Source organism: Lactuca saligna, chromosome 8, assembly GCF_052625555.1.
Source record: "Lactuca saligna cultivar CGN05327 chromosome 8, ASM5262555v1, whole genome shotgun sequence".
NCBI lineage: Eukaryota > Viridiplantae > Streptophyta > Magnoliopsida > Asterales > Asteraceae > Lactuca > Lactuca saligna.
Window position 1 is genome coordinate 231,841,546 of NC_136424.1, and position 15,107 is coordinate 231,856,652.

The following is a 15,107-nucleotide window of genomic DNA, read 5'->3' on the forward strand; positions in this document are numbered from 1 at the left end:
TAGATATCCAAGTCAACAATAAAATCAATAAAATATGTTTAAGGGAGAAAATTATCAAATCATCACTTTTACCGATAATTCATGCTTTTTTTGTAAGATAAATAACTTAAAAGCATCCAAGTCAAGAATGAAACTGATAACTAGGAAAAAAATCAAATTGTCACTTTTACCGATAATTCATATTTTTTCGTAAAAAGCATTAAATAGTCCAATATTTATTCTTCTTACCCATCCTTCTATCATTTTTAGATGATGAAAAGTATAATTATTAATTTTACTAAATATTAAATATAACAAATGTCATAATCTTATATAGATATATAGAAAGATGAAGAAAAAAATTATAAAAAAATATTTAATTTATTTTTTCATAAATAAATTTTATCGAAGACTTTACAAGTAAAAATTTAAAGAAGATTTCCCTTTAACAACGTCAAAGATACTAACCATACGCATCCAGTTTTGAAGCAAACACACACTACCGAGATCTACCAAAAACCGGACTTGATCTAAAAGTTTTACGCTCTGGAAATCAATTGCAGACTGCGAGGATGCTTCTCGTCTGAAATAGAATTGATTGAAGTGGGTTAGAGATTTTGAGATTTGCATAAGGAGATTGGGTATAGGATAAACCCTATTATCATTGTTTTCTAGATCGAGCAATACTAATAATCAATGGAGGCATCTCAAAGCGGATTAGAAAGAGATAAATCAAAGCCTTCGTCAACTTCCGCACCGATTCCGTCTGTTGCAAATTTCTGGAGAGGTTTACTAAGTTCCATCTCTCTCAATTGAGTTTTCATTTATTTGTTCTTCTGTAAAATTTACAGATCGTCATTTTTAATCCTTTACGTTTCAATGAAGTTCTTGGTACGTAAATGGTGATTACTAGATGTACTTTCTTACAAGCACTGGATGAATGGCTTGATCATTAAAAAACAAGTAGCTAATATTAGTATTTACCCTTCAATGAATAGAATTTATGCTTGCTAAGGTGCATTTGGGTTACTGGCAACGACTCTTATGATCCTCTTCTCCCTCTCGAGAATAGTTCTTCTGAACAGGATGAAGTTCTGAAAAGCTATTCAACGTTATCTTATTGGATAATTGTATTGTATAGCATTAAGTAAGAGCTCTACAAAAAAAGTTAGATTTTTTTCTCCAATTAATAATTTTCTTGATTATGGATCTGGGTTTTGTTGGAGTCTCCGGTGTTAAGAGCTTAAGCATTGCAAAGGCAATAAGACATTGCTAGTAATTCCCCACACATTGTTCTGTTATATTTTTATTATTATTATTTTTGAGGCAAATGAGTGAGACTTGAACTGAAAGGGGAGGCCCTTGCTACATTGATCTCACTCTCATCTGTTTATAGTACTGATTGATGTCTTTCAGTCTTTTCTGTTGTTGTTAGTTTAGTAGTTAGTTACTTTGAGTTTTGATTTACTATAAATAGCTTCAAATATGATGAGCTTGGTATCTTGTAATTATTATTTTCTAGTGGAAAATCATGGGCAATGATGAAATTTTCCTTGTTCAGTTGGAGGAAATTTACTTATATTTAGGAACTAATTCTAATTGTTTCAAATTCTCATATACAGAATTTGATTTGGAGAAGGAAAGGAGTACATTAGATGAACAAGGACTTAGAATTGCTGAAAATCAGGAAAACAGCCAGAAGAACCGCAGGAAGCTTGCAGAGAGCACCCGAGGTACTTAACATGCCTATAACAAGAATGGTGCATAATCAGTTACCCATTATTGCATAATTCTAATAACAGCTTTGTGAATGCATCTATTTGGATTGTAAACAAGTATAGAATCTATCGGACTCTGTTAGTAGAGTAGCAAGGCATGTTCATGTATGTCTATTTGAGCCTTTCCGTTACTTGGTGATAGATTTCAAGAAAGCGCCAGCTGAAGAAAAGCCCAACTTGTTCACTTCTTTACTCAGGGGATACCAAGAGGAGGTTGACAATCTTACTAAGAGGGCGAAATTTGGAGAAAATGCTTTCCTGAATATATACCAGAAACTTTATGAGGCTCCAGATCCTTATCCTGTTGTTGCTTCAGTTGCTGTAAGTACAATCGCCTTTTATAATAAATAGCGTGCGGCGTGCTTTTAGAATTGTTAAAACATGTGATAGTTGTCTGGTCTTCTGAATACTCTTTTCTTTCTTAAGAGTGACTTTTAAATATGAATCAAGGCTTTGTTTGAGGCCATGTTTCCATTAAGTGATGGTTGGATAAATGATGTGTTTATGTACAAGTGTTGTGCTGTAGACTGTAGTCTAGGTTAAAAGAAGTGAATAGAAGAATGATTGTATGAATATCTGCCTTTTGAGATGGCAATATCTCCCAAGGAACAGGATCAATGAACAAGAAACAAGCTAACCCCTCTAACAACCCCAAACTGACTACTTGCACCAACTTACTGAGAAAAGGTTTTTATGTTGTATGCATTTCTTTATTATCACATTAGAATTAGATCAATAATTTAAAATTTTTTCTATTACAGACTGTATGTAGTATGCATTTCTTTATTTGGATAAAATGGAGAGATATTTTCATAAAAGATTTTTCAATCATTTCCTTCAACCTTGTACACCACAGTGCTCCAAATTCCGTCTATCACAACTACTCCTAAAGCCTCCAGAATCAGAATCAATGCTGCTCATATAGTTGCCTTTTGGGAATCAGTTGATTTGTCTCTTAGTACCTGTTTAACCATCCGTTGAAACTCAAACATCAGATTAATTTTGTATATGCCAGTGAACCTGATGAGTAGTCACTTTTTTTTTTGCTGCTAAATACTTGTTAATGAATTTGCAATGTAAGAAGATTATATATCTCAAATAGTTTCTCACTTACTGGATATTTCTGGAGGTCGAAAGGCATATTTCATTTACGTACAACAATTCCTGAAACATCATTATTATTAACCTTAAGTGTGAACTTTTAGAGAAATTAGGTTGCGTTTTTGTGGAACTTGTTGCTATTACTATGTTATAAATAGGACTAGGGGTAAGAAGTTGGTCTTTTGCAAGAAGAGAGAACAAGGATTCAGTGTTGGAGGGTTATTATTATTGTTATGGCCTATGGGTAAATAAAATACACCAATTTGCTGGTTAATTGTAAGTTTTTTTGCAGGAAAAAGATTTAAAAATATCGGAGGTTGAGTCAGAGAACAGGAAGATGAAGGTTGAACTTGAGGAATTCAGAACGGAAGCTACTCACCTCAAAAACCAACAAGCAACAATAAGACGACTAGAGGAGCGGACCCGCCAATTAGAGCAACAGGTTACCAACTATCATTCCTTCCATACTGCATTGCATATTTCGTTTCAAATACTAGATTTTGATATCTGATATTTGGGGCATTAAAATCCACTATCTGCAATTTTCGATACAAAAACCGTATAATCAAATTTCAACTACTACTTTGTCTTTTACAAAAACTAATCCTACTGATTCTACTCTTCAGAAAAAAATAAAAATAAATAACTATCTATTTCATAGATAGATGGACAAATAAAGAAAGGGAACCATCATGAATGTATCTCCATTCCAATTGTTTCATCCAAATAGTTGCAAGACTTTTACAAGATTCAAGGAAGTTGAAAATTTTGTTAGGCTGAATTTGCTTCCTAACTTTTATATGTCTGTAGATGGAGGAAAAAGTAAAAGAGATTGTGGAGATGAAGCAACGCAGTTTAGCAGAAGAAAATCAGAAAACGCTGGAGGTTCTAAAAGAAAGGTATTTTTTTTTTAATCTTAAGGGGGCGTTTGGTTTTTGTAATGTCTTTGGTAAGAGTTGGGCTATGAAGAAACTGTAATATGTCATGTGTTTGGTTGGCACAAAATGGAAGGACATTAATTTTGTTCATAATATGTTTTTATATTTTAATTTTATATATATATATATATATATATATATATATATATAAATTGGATGGTTAGATTTTATTAATTTATAATTAAATCTGTTTTTTGTTTTGTGTGTGTACATAATAATGATAATGTGGGGGGTAGTTTGGTCTTTGGTGTTTGAAAGTAAGGGAATGAATGGAATTGTATTCCTTTTAAAATTGGAAGGAATGGTGAATTTGATGAATGATGGAATCTGAAGAATTGAATTCCAATCCATCCGGTGATGGAATGTAATCTGGAATTTCAGTTCCATCAGGTTCCGCCAGAATCTGCTAATTTAATCACGATGAAGTGGTCTTTGTTATGTTATTATAGTAACATATTAAGTATGGCAACATTTATTATTATTATTTTTAATTAAAAATCCAAATTCTGTTGTGATGCAGGGAGCAACTTTTGCAGGATCAACTACGACATGCTCAGGATAGTGTTTCTAACATGCAAAAGTTGCATGAAATTGCACAAAGCAAATTGTTCGAGTATCGTGCCCAATCAGGTCACATTTTCAATTTTATATAGGTAGTCTTTGGCTTTGATAAAATCAAGGAAGTAATGGAATGAAAAATAAAGTATTGTTTTGCCTGATGGAACGGGATGAACCATTCTTCAAATTCTATTCAATTCAATTCTGTTGTTTTTTTATTTATTAAATGACTAAAATACCATCGTTATATATTGAAATAAACAAAAAAGTAAAAAAAAATGATCTAATTAGCTATTGAATTCATTCCATTCCATTCCTGTCAACCAGAGACATGACAGATTATTTAGATTCACTAGAACAACCCTGAATAAAAATTACAAGCATATTTTCTGTCTGTCCTATAACATTACTTGTGCTTAATACTTATGCATTACAGAGGAAGATACAGCAGCTAAGCAGACAGAGGTAAATCTATTGATGGATGAAGTTGAAAGGGCTCAGACTCGCCTGCTCAGTCTAGAGAGAGAGAAGGTGAGTCATGCTCATACATATACTATTTCTCCACATGAGCTAAAATAAATGCAACATTTTATTTGTAAACTGTTTCGTATTAGCTATAGATAGTCTTGTGTTCATGTGTTTGGACATTCTATTTTGAAAAATCAACCCAATCAAGATAGGATTGAGAATTGGTTTGTATTTGAATGATATTGTTCTACTTTGTATATTTTTTAAAAAGTTGTAGTAGGATTAAATGAAATTAGAATAAACAAATCAATGGAGTTTGTTGCGTTTAACATTAACCCTTCGAACTAACTTTGGTGTGGGAGAAAATGTTAAACAACTACAGTCAGCAAGCAAATGCAAGAAATATCAACTTACTTTCATGGATTGTCTTGGGAGCAGTTAATTTTGTTCAAATCTGAATGATATTTGTACATTGTGCAGGGAGTTCTACGCTCGCAACTGCAATCAGCAAATGAAGACAATGATACTAAGAGAAGGTATAGAACATTTAGTTATTGTCTTTTGTTTCTTGAGTTTATTTCACTTGTGTTATTATTTTAAACATCTTTGGTGATCTAATAAATGCATGACATATTGACATGAAATATGAATAGGATAGATTTTTCAAAGTATAATACTAGGGCTAAAGAAAAAATTAGGTAGAATATATTATTGGCCTTAATAAGAAAAAAGAAGTTGGAACTAGAAAGAAATGTAAGTAATACAGAAATGACTGAAAGCATTTCTTGCATTTAAGGCCTAAAATAAATATGTAATCTCTTCCATCCATCTTGAATTATATTTTGTTGATGAAGAAGGAATGAGTTGTGTTTGTGTTGTATGTGATTGTAGTGATGATGGTGATTCAAATAGCATCCTGGAGAAATCGTTAAGTGCGAAAGAAAAGATGATCTCTGAACTAAATACGGAACTTCACAACATCGAAAGCACCTTATCTAGTGAGCGACAACAACATATCAATGAAATCAAGAAGCTCAATGCAATGCTCAATGAAAAGGTAAGGTACCATTACCATTGCCATTACCATCCATTTTGTATAGTAAAGTTGCAAATTTTTATTTCAATCTTTTATTAAGGCTTGACTACTCTACATTCTAATGTAATATGTGATAGTAAAAGTAGCAAGTTTGGTATTTAGTAATTACCAATGGCATGGGTTTATGTTTAATCGTTTATCTCAATGGGAATGATTGTCTTCTTTTTCTAATCAACAGGAAGTGGCTCTTCAGGAAATCAAGAAACAGCTCCAGGAAAGGCCAACTGAAAAATTAGTTGATGATCTGCGCAAGAAAGTTAAAATTCTGCAGGTCATACAGATATATCTTTCAGATCCCCTCTCCCGTTTGTCTTTTATTGTGTGTGGAAAAGATGCAAATGCCATGCCCTACTCATCCAAAAATACAACAAACATACAACTGGCATTCACTTCGTTTGCACACACCCTTTGCCACCCACCATGACTATTGCATGCCAAATTTCCAAACATGGCCTATATTTATAAGTATGAAATTATATATATATATATATATATATATATATATATATATATATATATATATATATCACAAAGTGATGGAGTCCACTTTTATCTACCCTGGTTTGGTTTAATGCATCCTGTTCCTGTCAACAATATAGACAATAGTAATAATTATAAATATATTTGTTTGATGGATGTGTAGGCAGTGGGTTATAACTCAATTGAGGCTGAAGATTGGGAGGTTGCTACCAGTGGGGAGGAGATGAGCAAACTTGAGTCTCTGCTTCTTGATAAGAACCGCAACATGGAACATCAACTGACACAGTTAAAGGTGAAAAAAAAAAAAGAATTACAGACCATTCCCAACATTCATTCTTGTGGGAAAGAAGCAAATGTATGAGATGATATTTATAAATTTTTGTTTAGGTCCAACTCTCTGAAAAGACTTCAATGGTGGAAACATGTGAAAGGGAAATTTCAGAACTTACTTTAAAGATTAATGAGCAACAAAAGCTTATCCAAAAGTTAGAAGATGATATATTGAAGGTTAGAAATTGTTATCCTTAGCATTTGGATTTTGTTTGGTGTGTGCAAAAGACTGTCACTGCTCAGAACATAAACTCTAAACCCAGAACTAGACACTAGTCTTGTACCTACACTGCTTTTTTGGTTGGATTGGATTACTATGTATGTAAATAGGACAAGACGAAACAAAAAGGCAATGACTTAAAGGAAATATCTTCTTCTTCTTCTTCTTCACTTGCAGGGCTACAGTTCCAAAGATCGTAAAGGAAATATGTTTGAGGATTGGGATCTTTCAGAGTCCGGGGAGGTATGTGTATGTGTATGTCATATCTAGTCTACTCGTATTGTATTACAATAACTTTAGTGTTAACTTAAATGCAAGAAACTGACACTTTTATTTTCATTTATTTCTCCCCACCATTCACCTACAGAGTATATTTTATTTATAATAGCAATGTCATCTAAATGCAAAACCAATTTCCACTGCTTTGATTTGGTCCATCAGTGTAATGTCCTCATAAGAAAGTAATCTGGTATATTTTTGCAAGTTTAGACTATTTGAATACTTTGATTACAACCAAATACAAAAAATGAAGGGCTAGGAATAGGATTAGAAGCAAGTAGAATGCTGAAATTTCAAAAAACAATGAAAAGACGAACAAAAGAAATGAAAGTAGGCTCCTGTTTCTTGCATTTGACCCAGCCAGCCCAATAAGTTGAAAGTTTGTTTGGCAAATAAGTGCGGTCTTGTCTTGATTCTTCCTTCCCTCCATGTTTGGCTGGCAATGGCATGCAGCAGTTATTAATTAATACAGTATATGAAAGTTAATTTTGACACAACAGTTGATAATGATTTTATTTGATTTTGATAGAATGCAGCAGCAGCAGATAAAAAAAAACATGTTTCCTCGGACCAAGATCAAAATTCAATGCTTAAGGTGATATGTAACCAAAGAGATCGTTTTCGGGCACGCTTGCGTGAAACTGAAGAGGTATGAGTCCATACACACACACACACACTTAAATTCATTTATACTGAATATGGCTACAAAATCTACAATACAATACTTTACCCAGTTAGATTAGCTCAATAATAAAAATCAATCAATCAAACAAATCTTTATTTGAAAGTAGTAGGTAGTATTTGATTATATTATAATAAAATAATAGAGGAGTTACTATTATTTGTGTTAGGAAATAAGGCAATTGAAGGAGAGGATAGGGATGGTGACAAGTGAACTGGAGAAGACGAAAGCAGATAATGTGAAACTGTATGGAAAGATGCGATATGTACAGGATTATAATCTAGAGAAAGTAGTCTCTAGAGCATCAAGGAAGGTACGTATTTGTACATCCATCTAAATTCTAAAATAAAGGTTAGGGGCCACACACGTTCAGTATATAAAATAGTCCTAGTCCCTCCTAAAAAGCTTGTCGAGTCCAAGTTCAGTATTTGGGATTGAAACAGCCTCAAAGTCCCATCCAAAATAATGTGGAATAATGTGGGAGTGGGACATCTTGTTGTCGCTACAAAATAAAAGACATATACATAGTCCTAAAGACATATACATAGTCCTAAGTCCTAAGTCCTAAGAAAAACACATCCTGCCTGGAGACAGATTATTTATTGTGTGATTTGCATTTGGCTGCAGTCGGCTGAAGATCTTGAAAGTGGTTTTAGCTCGGATGTCGAATCCAAGTATAAGAAAATATACGAAGATGATATAAACCCTTTTGCAGCATTCTCCAAAAAGGTATATATTTTCCTTCTTTTCATTTCATTACGCTATACTATTATTTTATCCATCTTATTTCTTTCTTTCTTTCTTTCAGGAAAAGGATCAACGCTACAAGGAGCTTGGTTTACGTGACAAAATTACACTCACCAGTGGCCGTTTTCTTCTTGGCAACAAGTATCCCCCTCCCTTCCCTTCCCTTCCCTTCCCTATTTATTACTCTTGTTTCACCATCCATTTTGGAATGCTATTTTTATCAACAAAAATTTTCTAATATTTTTAAAATTTTAATTTTTAATTCTCATAAACTAACAGTTAAAATCAAGATAGTATTTTTTTTTTTTTTTTTATAAAAATATGAACTGCTTTGTTTTTTTATTTATTATAGTTCTTTTATTATATGTACTAATCACATGTGATTAAGCAATTCACATACGACTAAACCCTGTTTTTGCGTTCTCGATTCCATAATTGTTCTCGTTTGAAATATGCAAGTTTAAAATTTAAATAATTTCTCTGACCCTTATATATAATTATTTTGCAGATACGCACGAACATTTGCATTTTTCTATACGATCGGGTTGCATGTTCTAGTGTTTAGCTGTCTCTACAGGATGTCTGCTCTAAGCAACCTCAGGTAATAAACAAATATATAAATAAATAACATCTTTTTTATCTATATTTTACTAACTTGGAACATTTTTCAGCCATGGACCTGAAGAATTTCCTGGCAATGACAAATTTGTAAATCTTCCTCATGCAATATAGAAATTTTTACCTTGTAATGTACATAGGCTAGACTAAATTACCCACCCTTGTTCCAAGCTTGGGTTTTTATGTGAGAATGTCTACTTTGGATTTCACGACATAAGATTGGTGAATATTTTGATATTACTCTCGCTCCTGTGTAGTAGGTAGGTAGTGCATGCCCACACCAAGCACCAGGGATTTTCTTATAGCCTAAAAACATTTCACCTTTTTGTTATAACATACACTTACTACTTTTTACTCTATTTCACCAAATAGTTTTCTACTTTCTTTTCTTTTTTCGAAAAAGAATAGCATTGTACTTTCAAATAGCCTTTTCTTTTAATCATAGCTACTTTTATTCTATTTCAGAAAATAAACGTTGTACTAATAAAAATCTGGAATATCAGCTTCATTTTGGCAAATAGCGTTGTATTTTCACATGGCCTAAAATAAAAATTCACCTACTTTTTAATAAATAGCATTATTCTTTTTATTCTACTTTTAAAAAAGCCGTCGTACTTTCACGTTTTAATATAAGCATTATACTAATTTTTATTATAGCATGCTTTGTATGTCAACATTTGATCTATTTTTTATTATAGCATCTTTTATTTTTCTTTCTATTTAAGAAAATATCATTTTGCATTCACATGGCGTAAATGATTTTAGAAAAGAAGCGTACGGTTGCTTTCTCAATATACACTGTTTGCAAACAAATTGAAATGACAATAGGTCTAACTTAAAATCATGTTGTAAAATGGCATTGCAAATAATAGTCTACACTTGAAACGATAATTATGCATCATCTTTTATATACACATATAGCAACATATTTCAAGAAACCCAAGTAACTAACATAAATTCTAACAATTTATGAGGTCGAAGTTCACAGGGTATCTTGAGTTGCATCCGTCAAAACTTCTATTACCAAAAGTATATATGTTGGATGGTCCCTCTCTATATTTAAAATAAAAAACTAAACATAATATCGCAAGTTGATTAATACATTAATTATAGAAAATAAAATACACGCTAAAACTCAAATATGATCATGATTTTCCGTATTTTATTACCTAAAATCTCCAATGCCGTGGACCAATAGTATTACCTTTTCGATTTTCGAAATGTTTATTAGAAGATTATTTTGTTTAAATTTATAAAAGGCATCACAATCTTTGATAAATAGAAGATTTTGACGAATTGATCATGGAGGAAGTAAGCAAATATCTAACACTATTGTTCCAAATGATTCTTGTTAATTCTTAAAATACTAGGTGTGAGACCCATGTATTATATGAGTTTATTTAAAAAAAAATAAATGAAATTTTAACAATTTGAAAAGTTTGAATTTATAAGAAAAATGAGAAATTTTTTGAATTATTAAAATTAATGAGGTTTTAATATATTGAATACATTACATATATAAACATTTTCTAATAAATACCTTATATATATATATATATATATATATATATATATATATATATATATATTACCTTACATATTAAATGTGGAATTTTAATTTAATAAAATGAAAAATACAATAAAATGACAAGTGGAAAATAGAAAATTTAAAAGTTTTAGAAAATGGCATGTATCCAAATAAAGGAGAAAAAGACATGTGGCAAAAAAAACTTTCATTTATTATAGTATATATTGTTTCTTAAGCCTCAAATTGCAATCTGAAATGGGAAAATTGTTGGAAGTATGCCCTTGATCACAACAAACTGGTGATATTTTTATAAATAGAAGGGCCTTTTTTTTTGGAACATGATAATTTTTACAAACAAACACAAGTTCATGACTAGATGCAACAAAATTAAAGACCCTAGAGAGAGAGAGAGAGAGAGAGAGAGAGAGAGAGAGAGAGAGAGAGAGAGAGAGAGAGAGAGAGAGAGAGAGAGAGAGAGAGAGAGTTGAATTGTATACCTCTTTGTTTGTGGTCGATTTTTTACTTGGATGATCAAGCAAAACAACAAGTCCTCTTTGTTGTGACCAAAATCGAACCCAGAAAAATGTTGTTGTCCAACAAACAAAACTAGAGTTTTTGGAGCCTACATAGCTTATCTCGACAATCCAACCATACATAATGTTATTGTGGATGTTAGGAAGCATCTATCGAAAAATCAAGACATTTAGACCGTTGGATCTTCGGGAAATGATCAAATAATGCAACTAGGTCTCCAAAATCGGGAATTGAAAAGAAAACCTTAGAGTGAGAAAGAGTTGGGGGAAAAAGGGGGAGAGGCCAATCCTCACTTGAGGGTATCAACTAGGTTTTTTTTTGTACACATTATCCACTTAAATTAGTATATCAATCCTTGAATTAAGGGGCAAATACTTACCAATTTGAATTAAAGTTAATTACACTTAAAACCTTTAATTCCTTTTATTTTATTTTATTTTTTCATATTATGCTTAAGTTATATTTTGTGTCTAACCTAAAGGACCCTACTATTGTCATTTCGGTCTGAGCACAACCATGCATTTGATGTTAGCACCAAATTATCGAGGGCCCCAATGATATCACTTCTCGTATTAGGGAAGAAGGAACAAATAAACTTTGACTACATAAACACCACTTACTCATCATGTCATACCTGTATATTTCCTTTATTGTTTCCAGTTACAGACAACATAAGAGAACAATAAAGTACCACTGACTGCTGAATATCTGAGTGTAGGTTACTACTTACTTCAAGAAGTATAACCGAATGTGGAAGATTTGAATAAATTAATATTAAGGCATTCAAGTAAACATGTAAATAAAAAACATTAATAAACTAATGAAATTCACTACTCTCTAGCATATATTAAGATCTTCACATAATAATTGTCAAATCAATTAAAGATTTACACTGTATAGGTTTCCAAATCAAAACAATATAAACTAAATACACTAAAATCAATTCATTTGCATGTAGATTCATTGGCTGATGTCACTGTAAGTCATGAAATCCTTACCTTCATGGATGCTTCATCAGGATTCAACAAATCCAGATGGGCTCTTCAGACCAAGAAGATATGATTTTATCACAGCAACATGTATCTATTGTTATATAGTAATTCCATTTAGACTAAATAATGCATTTTCAACATATCAAATACTTGTCAACAAAATGTTCAAAGAACAACTTGGAAGGGCCATGAAAGTCTATATAGACAACATGGTAGTGAAATCCAAGAAATATGAGAACCACCTTCAAGATCTTGAAGAAGCATTCCATATCTTGGACAAGTTCAACATGAAGCTTAACCATTCCAAATGCCATTTTGGCTTGAGAATTCTTGGGCTACATGGTGACAAAAGAGGAATTGAATCTAGTCCACAAAAAATCAAGTCTATCTTGAGCCTTTAATCCCCAACTTCGACCAAAGATATTCAAAGGTTGATAGGTAGAGTTGCAGACCTAAATAGGTTTATCTTTAAGGCATTTGAAAGATGCAAACCTTTATATGATATCTTGAGAAATAACAAAATGTTCGAATGGATAACAACACATGAATAGGTATTCCAAGAGCTTAAAAATTACTTATCTTCAGCCCTATGGTTAGCCAAACCTAAAGATGGAGAACCCTTGTTCCAATGTCTGAGTGTATCCAAGAATGCAACAAGTATAGTCTTGGTAAATGAACAAGATGGTGCTCAACATCCAGTATATTATGTAAGTAAGAGTTTCTTGAATTCTGGGACCAGGTATTCACATCTTGAAAACTAATCTTATCTCTTATATGTGCTTCAACCAAGTTACGTCATTATTTTGAAACTCATCCTATTTATGTAAAACCTAATTATCCAATTAAGAATGTAATAAAAAAGCCAATGATGTTAGAAAAAATGGCCAAGTGGTATTTATAATTGAGTACATATGAACTAAGATATGAGCCAAGATCTCCTATAAAATCACAAACATTAGCTGAATATATGGATGATTTCAGTCCAGATCTTCAACTCGAAGTAGAAAAATAAGTTCAATGGCTTCAAAATATAGAAGAACCAAAGCAATGCACCCTCTTTACAGATTGGGGCTTCCAAATATAAAGGATAGGATCTTAGATTCGTACTAAAATCGACACCATGGGACATTACTGAAGGGTTTTGAGCCTCTTAAAGATCAATAATTGGGCAACAGAAACAACAAACAATTCTGATATAAGACTTAAAACACAAGATCTAACTCAACTAATCTATGCACTTATATAACACAATAGAATCATACCTTTGCTTTCTTTGTAGGTTTCTTCTTTTGACGAGCCAGTTGAATGGACTAGAGAACCCAACGAAGAGTCCCTCTTCTGAAATCGCACCCAAGAAGCAAAACACTTGCAAATCTGAACCACCTTCGAACTTCAACCACGAAAAAATTCAAGAAATACGAATATGTGTTTCGCCATGTCGTGGCAATTTAATGTCCATGTCATGGGAACTATGTTTCCTACGATTCAATAGTTTTGAAGGGTTCCAAGATTTTGACTAAAAGCTACATTTCACATGTATTAAATCTAGATTTGGATCCCTCTATTTATAGGGAGGTGATTTGAAAACCTTGAGATAATTACCAAATTTAATTGTAATTATCTATGGAATTCAAATCATTCTGGAATATTCCATATTCATTTATTTACTATTAATTAGTTAAACTACTAATTAATCAAATGGTTCGACTATGCTAGGAACAACACCTAAATCATTGATGAACTTCTTGAGCCATACTACTTCTTTGGATACTTCATTGGATGCAATATACTCTGAATCTATAGTTGAGTCAGCTATAGTCTCCTGTTTGGAGCTTCTCCAAGTCACTGCTCCTCCATTTAACATGAATATATAACCAAACTATGATATGAAATTATCCCTGTCGGTTTGGAAACTTACATCCACATATCCTTTGATGCTTAACTCTTCTTTACCACCATAAACCAAGAACATATACTTAGTCCTCCTAAGATATTTCAAAATGTTCTTGATTGCGGTCCAATGACTTTCTCTTGGATTGGATTGATAACGACTCGTCATATTAATGGCTTATGAGACATCTGGCTTTATACGTATCACACGTATATGATCAATCCTATAGACGAGGCATATGAGACTCGACTCATTATGTCCAGTTCTTCAGTAGTACCGGGACATTGGGTTTTACTCAAAACTGTGCCACGTTGCATAGGTACGAATCCTTTCTTAGATTCTTCCATCTGGAATTTCCTTAAGATTTTTTCCAAGTATGTATTTTGGTAAAGTCCTATTAGTCACCTAGATCTATCCCTATAGATCTTAATACCAAGTATGTAGGCAGCTTCTCCCAAGTCTTTCATAGCAAAACTTTTCCCAAGCTGTCACACCCCCGAACCGTCAGAAAAGCAACGACGGAAATGTCCGGGGGCGGGTGACGTCATGCGTAGTATCACAACAATCGTATATCATAGCAATCAAAGTAAACATAAGCATTACATTGCAATATGAATATTTACATCTGTTTGAAGACATAGTTCGTACAAACTATATATAGAAAAAGATAAAGACGAGACTCCAAAAATGCTTCGTCTTTTCCAGAAGCTGCTGAAGGTACCTATCTATCGTTGCCCTGAGAATACAAGCGGTTTTGAAAGCGTAACAGCATAAAGCTAGTGAGTTCATAAACATGTTTTTTTTATTGAAAACTAGTCACTGAGTTTGTATAAATGTAAGGTCCTGAAACGGATCTTACCAGTGATCAAGCAAACAAAATAATCAACA

General features: G+C 32.5%; 1 protein-coding gene across 1 annotated transcript; it reads left to right on the forward strand.

Annotated features, from left to right (window-relative positions):
• The first annotated feature begins 430 nt into the window (after positions 1-430).
• On the forward strand, positions 431-9,643 carry LOC145011148 (protein CASP). The gene is made up of 19 exons (XM_078969785.1): positions 431-766; positions 1,602-1,712; positions 1,900-2,078; positions 3,151-3,300; positions 3,669-3,757; positions 4,317-4,426; positions 4,791-4,885; positions 5,303-5,358; positions 5,714-5,879; positions 6,097-6,189; positions 6,562-6,690; positions 6,786-6,905; positions 7,126-7,191; positions 7,757-7,876; positions 8,079-8,222; positions 8,537-8,638; positions 8,718-8,797; positions 9,165-9,257; positions 9,328-9,643. The coding sequence occupies exons 1-19, from the start codon at positions 676-678 to the stop codon at positions 9,386-9,388; spliced, it is 2,055 nt and encodes a 684-aa protein (XP_078825911.1). The 5' UTR covers positions 431-675; the 3' UTR covers positions 9,389-9,643.
• Positions 9,644-15,107: the final 5,464 nt, after the last annotated feature.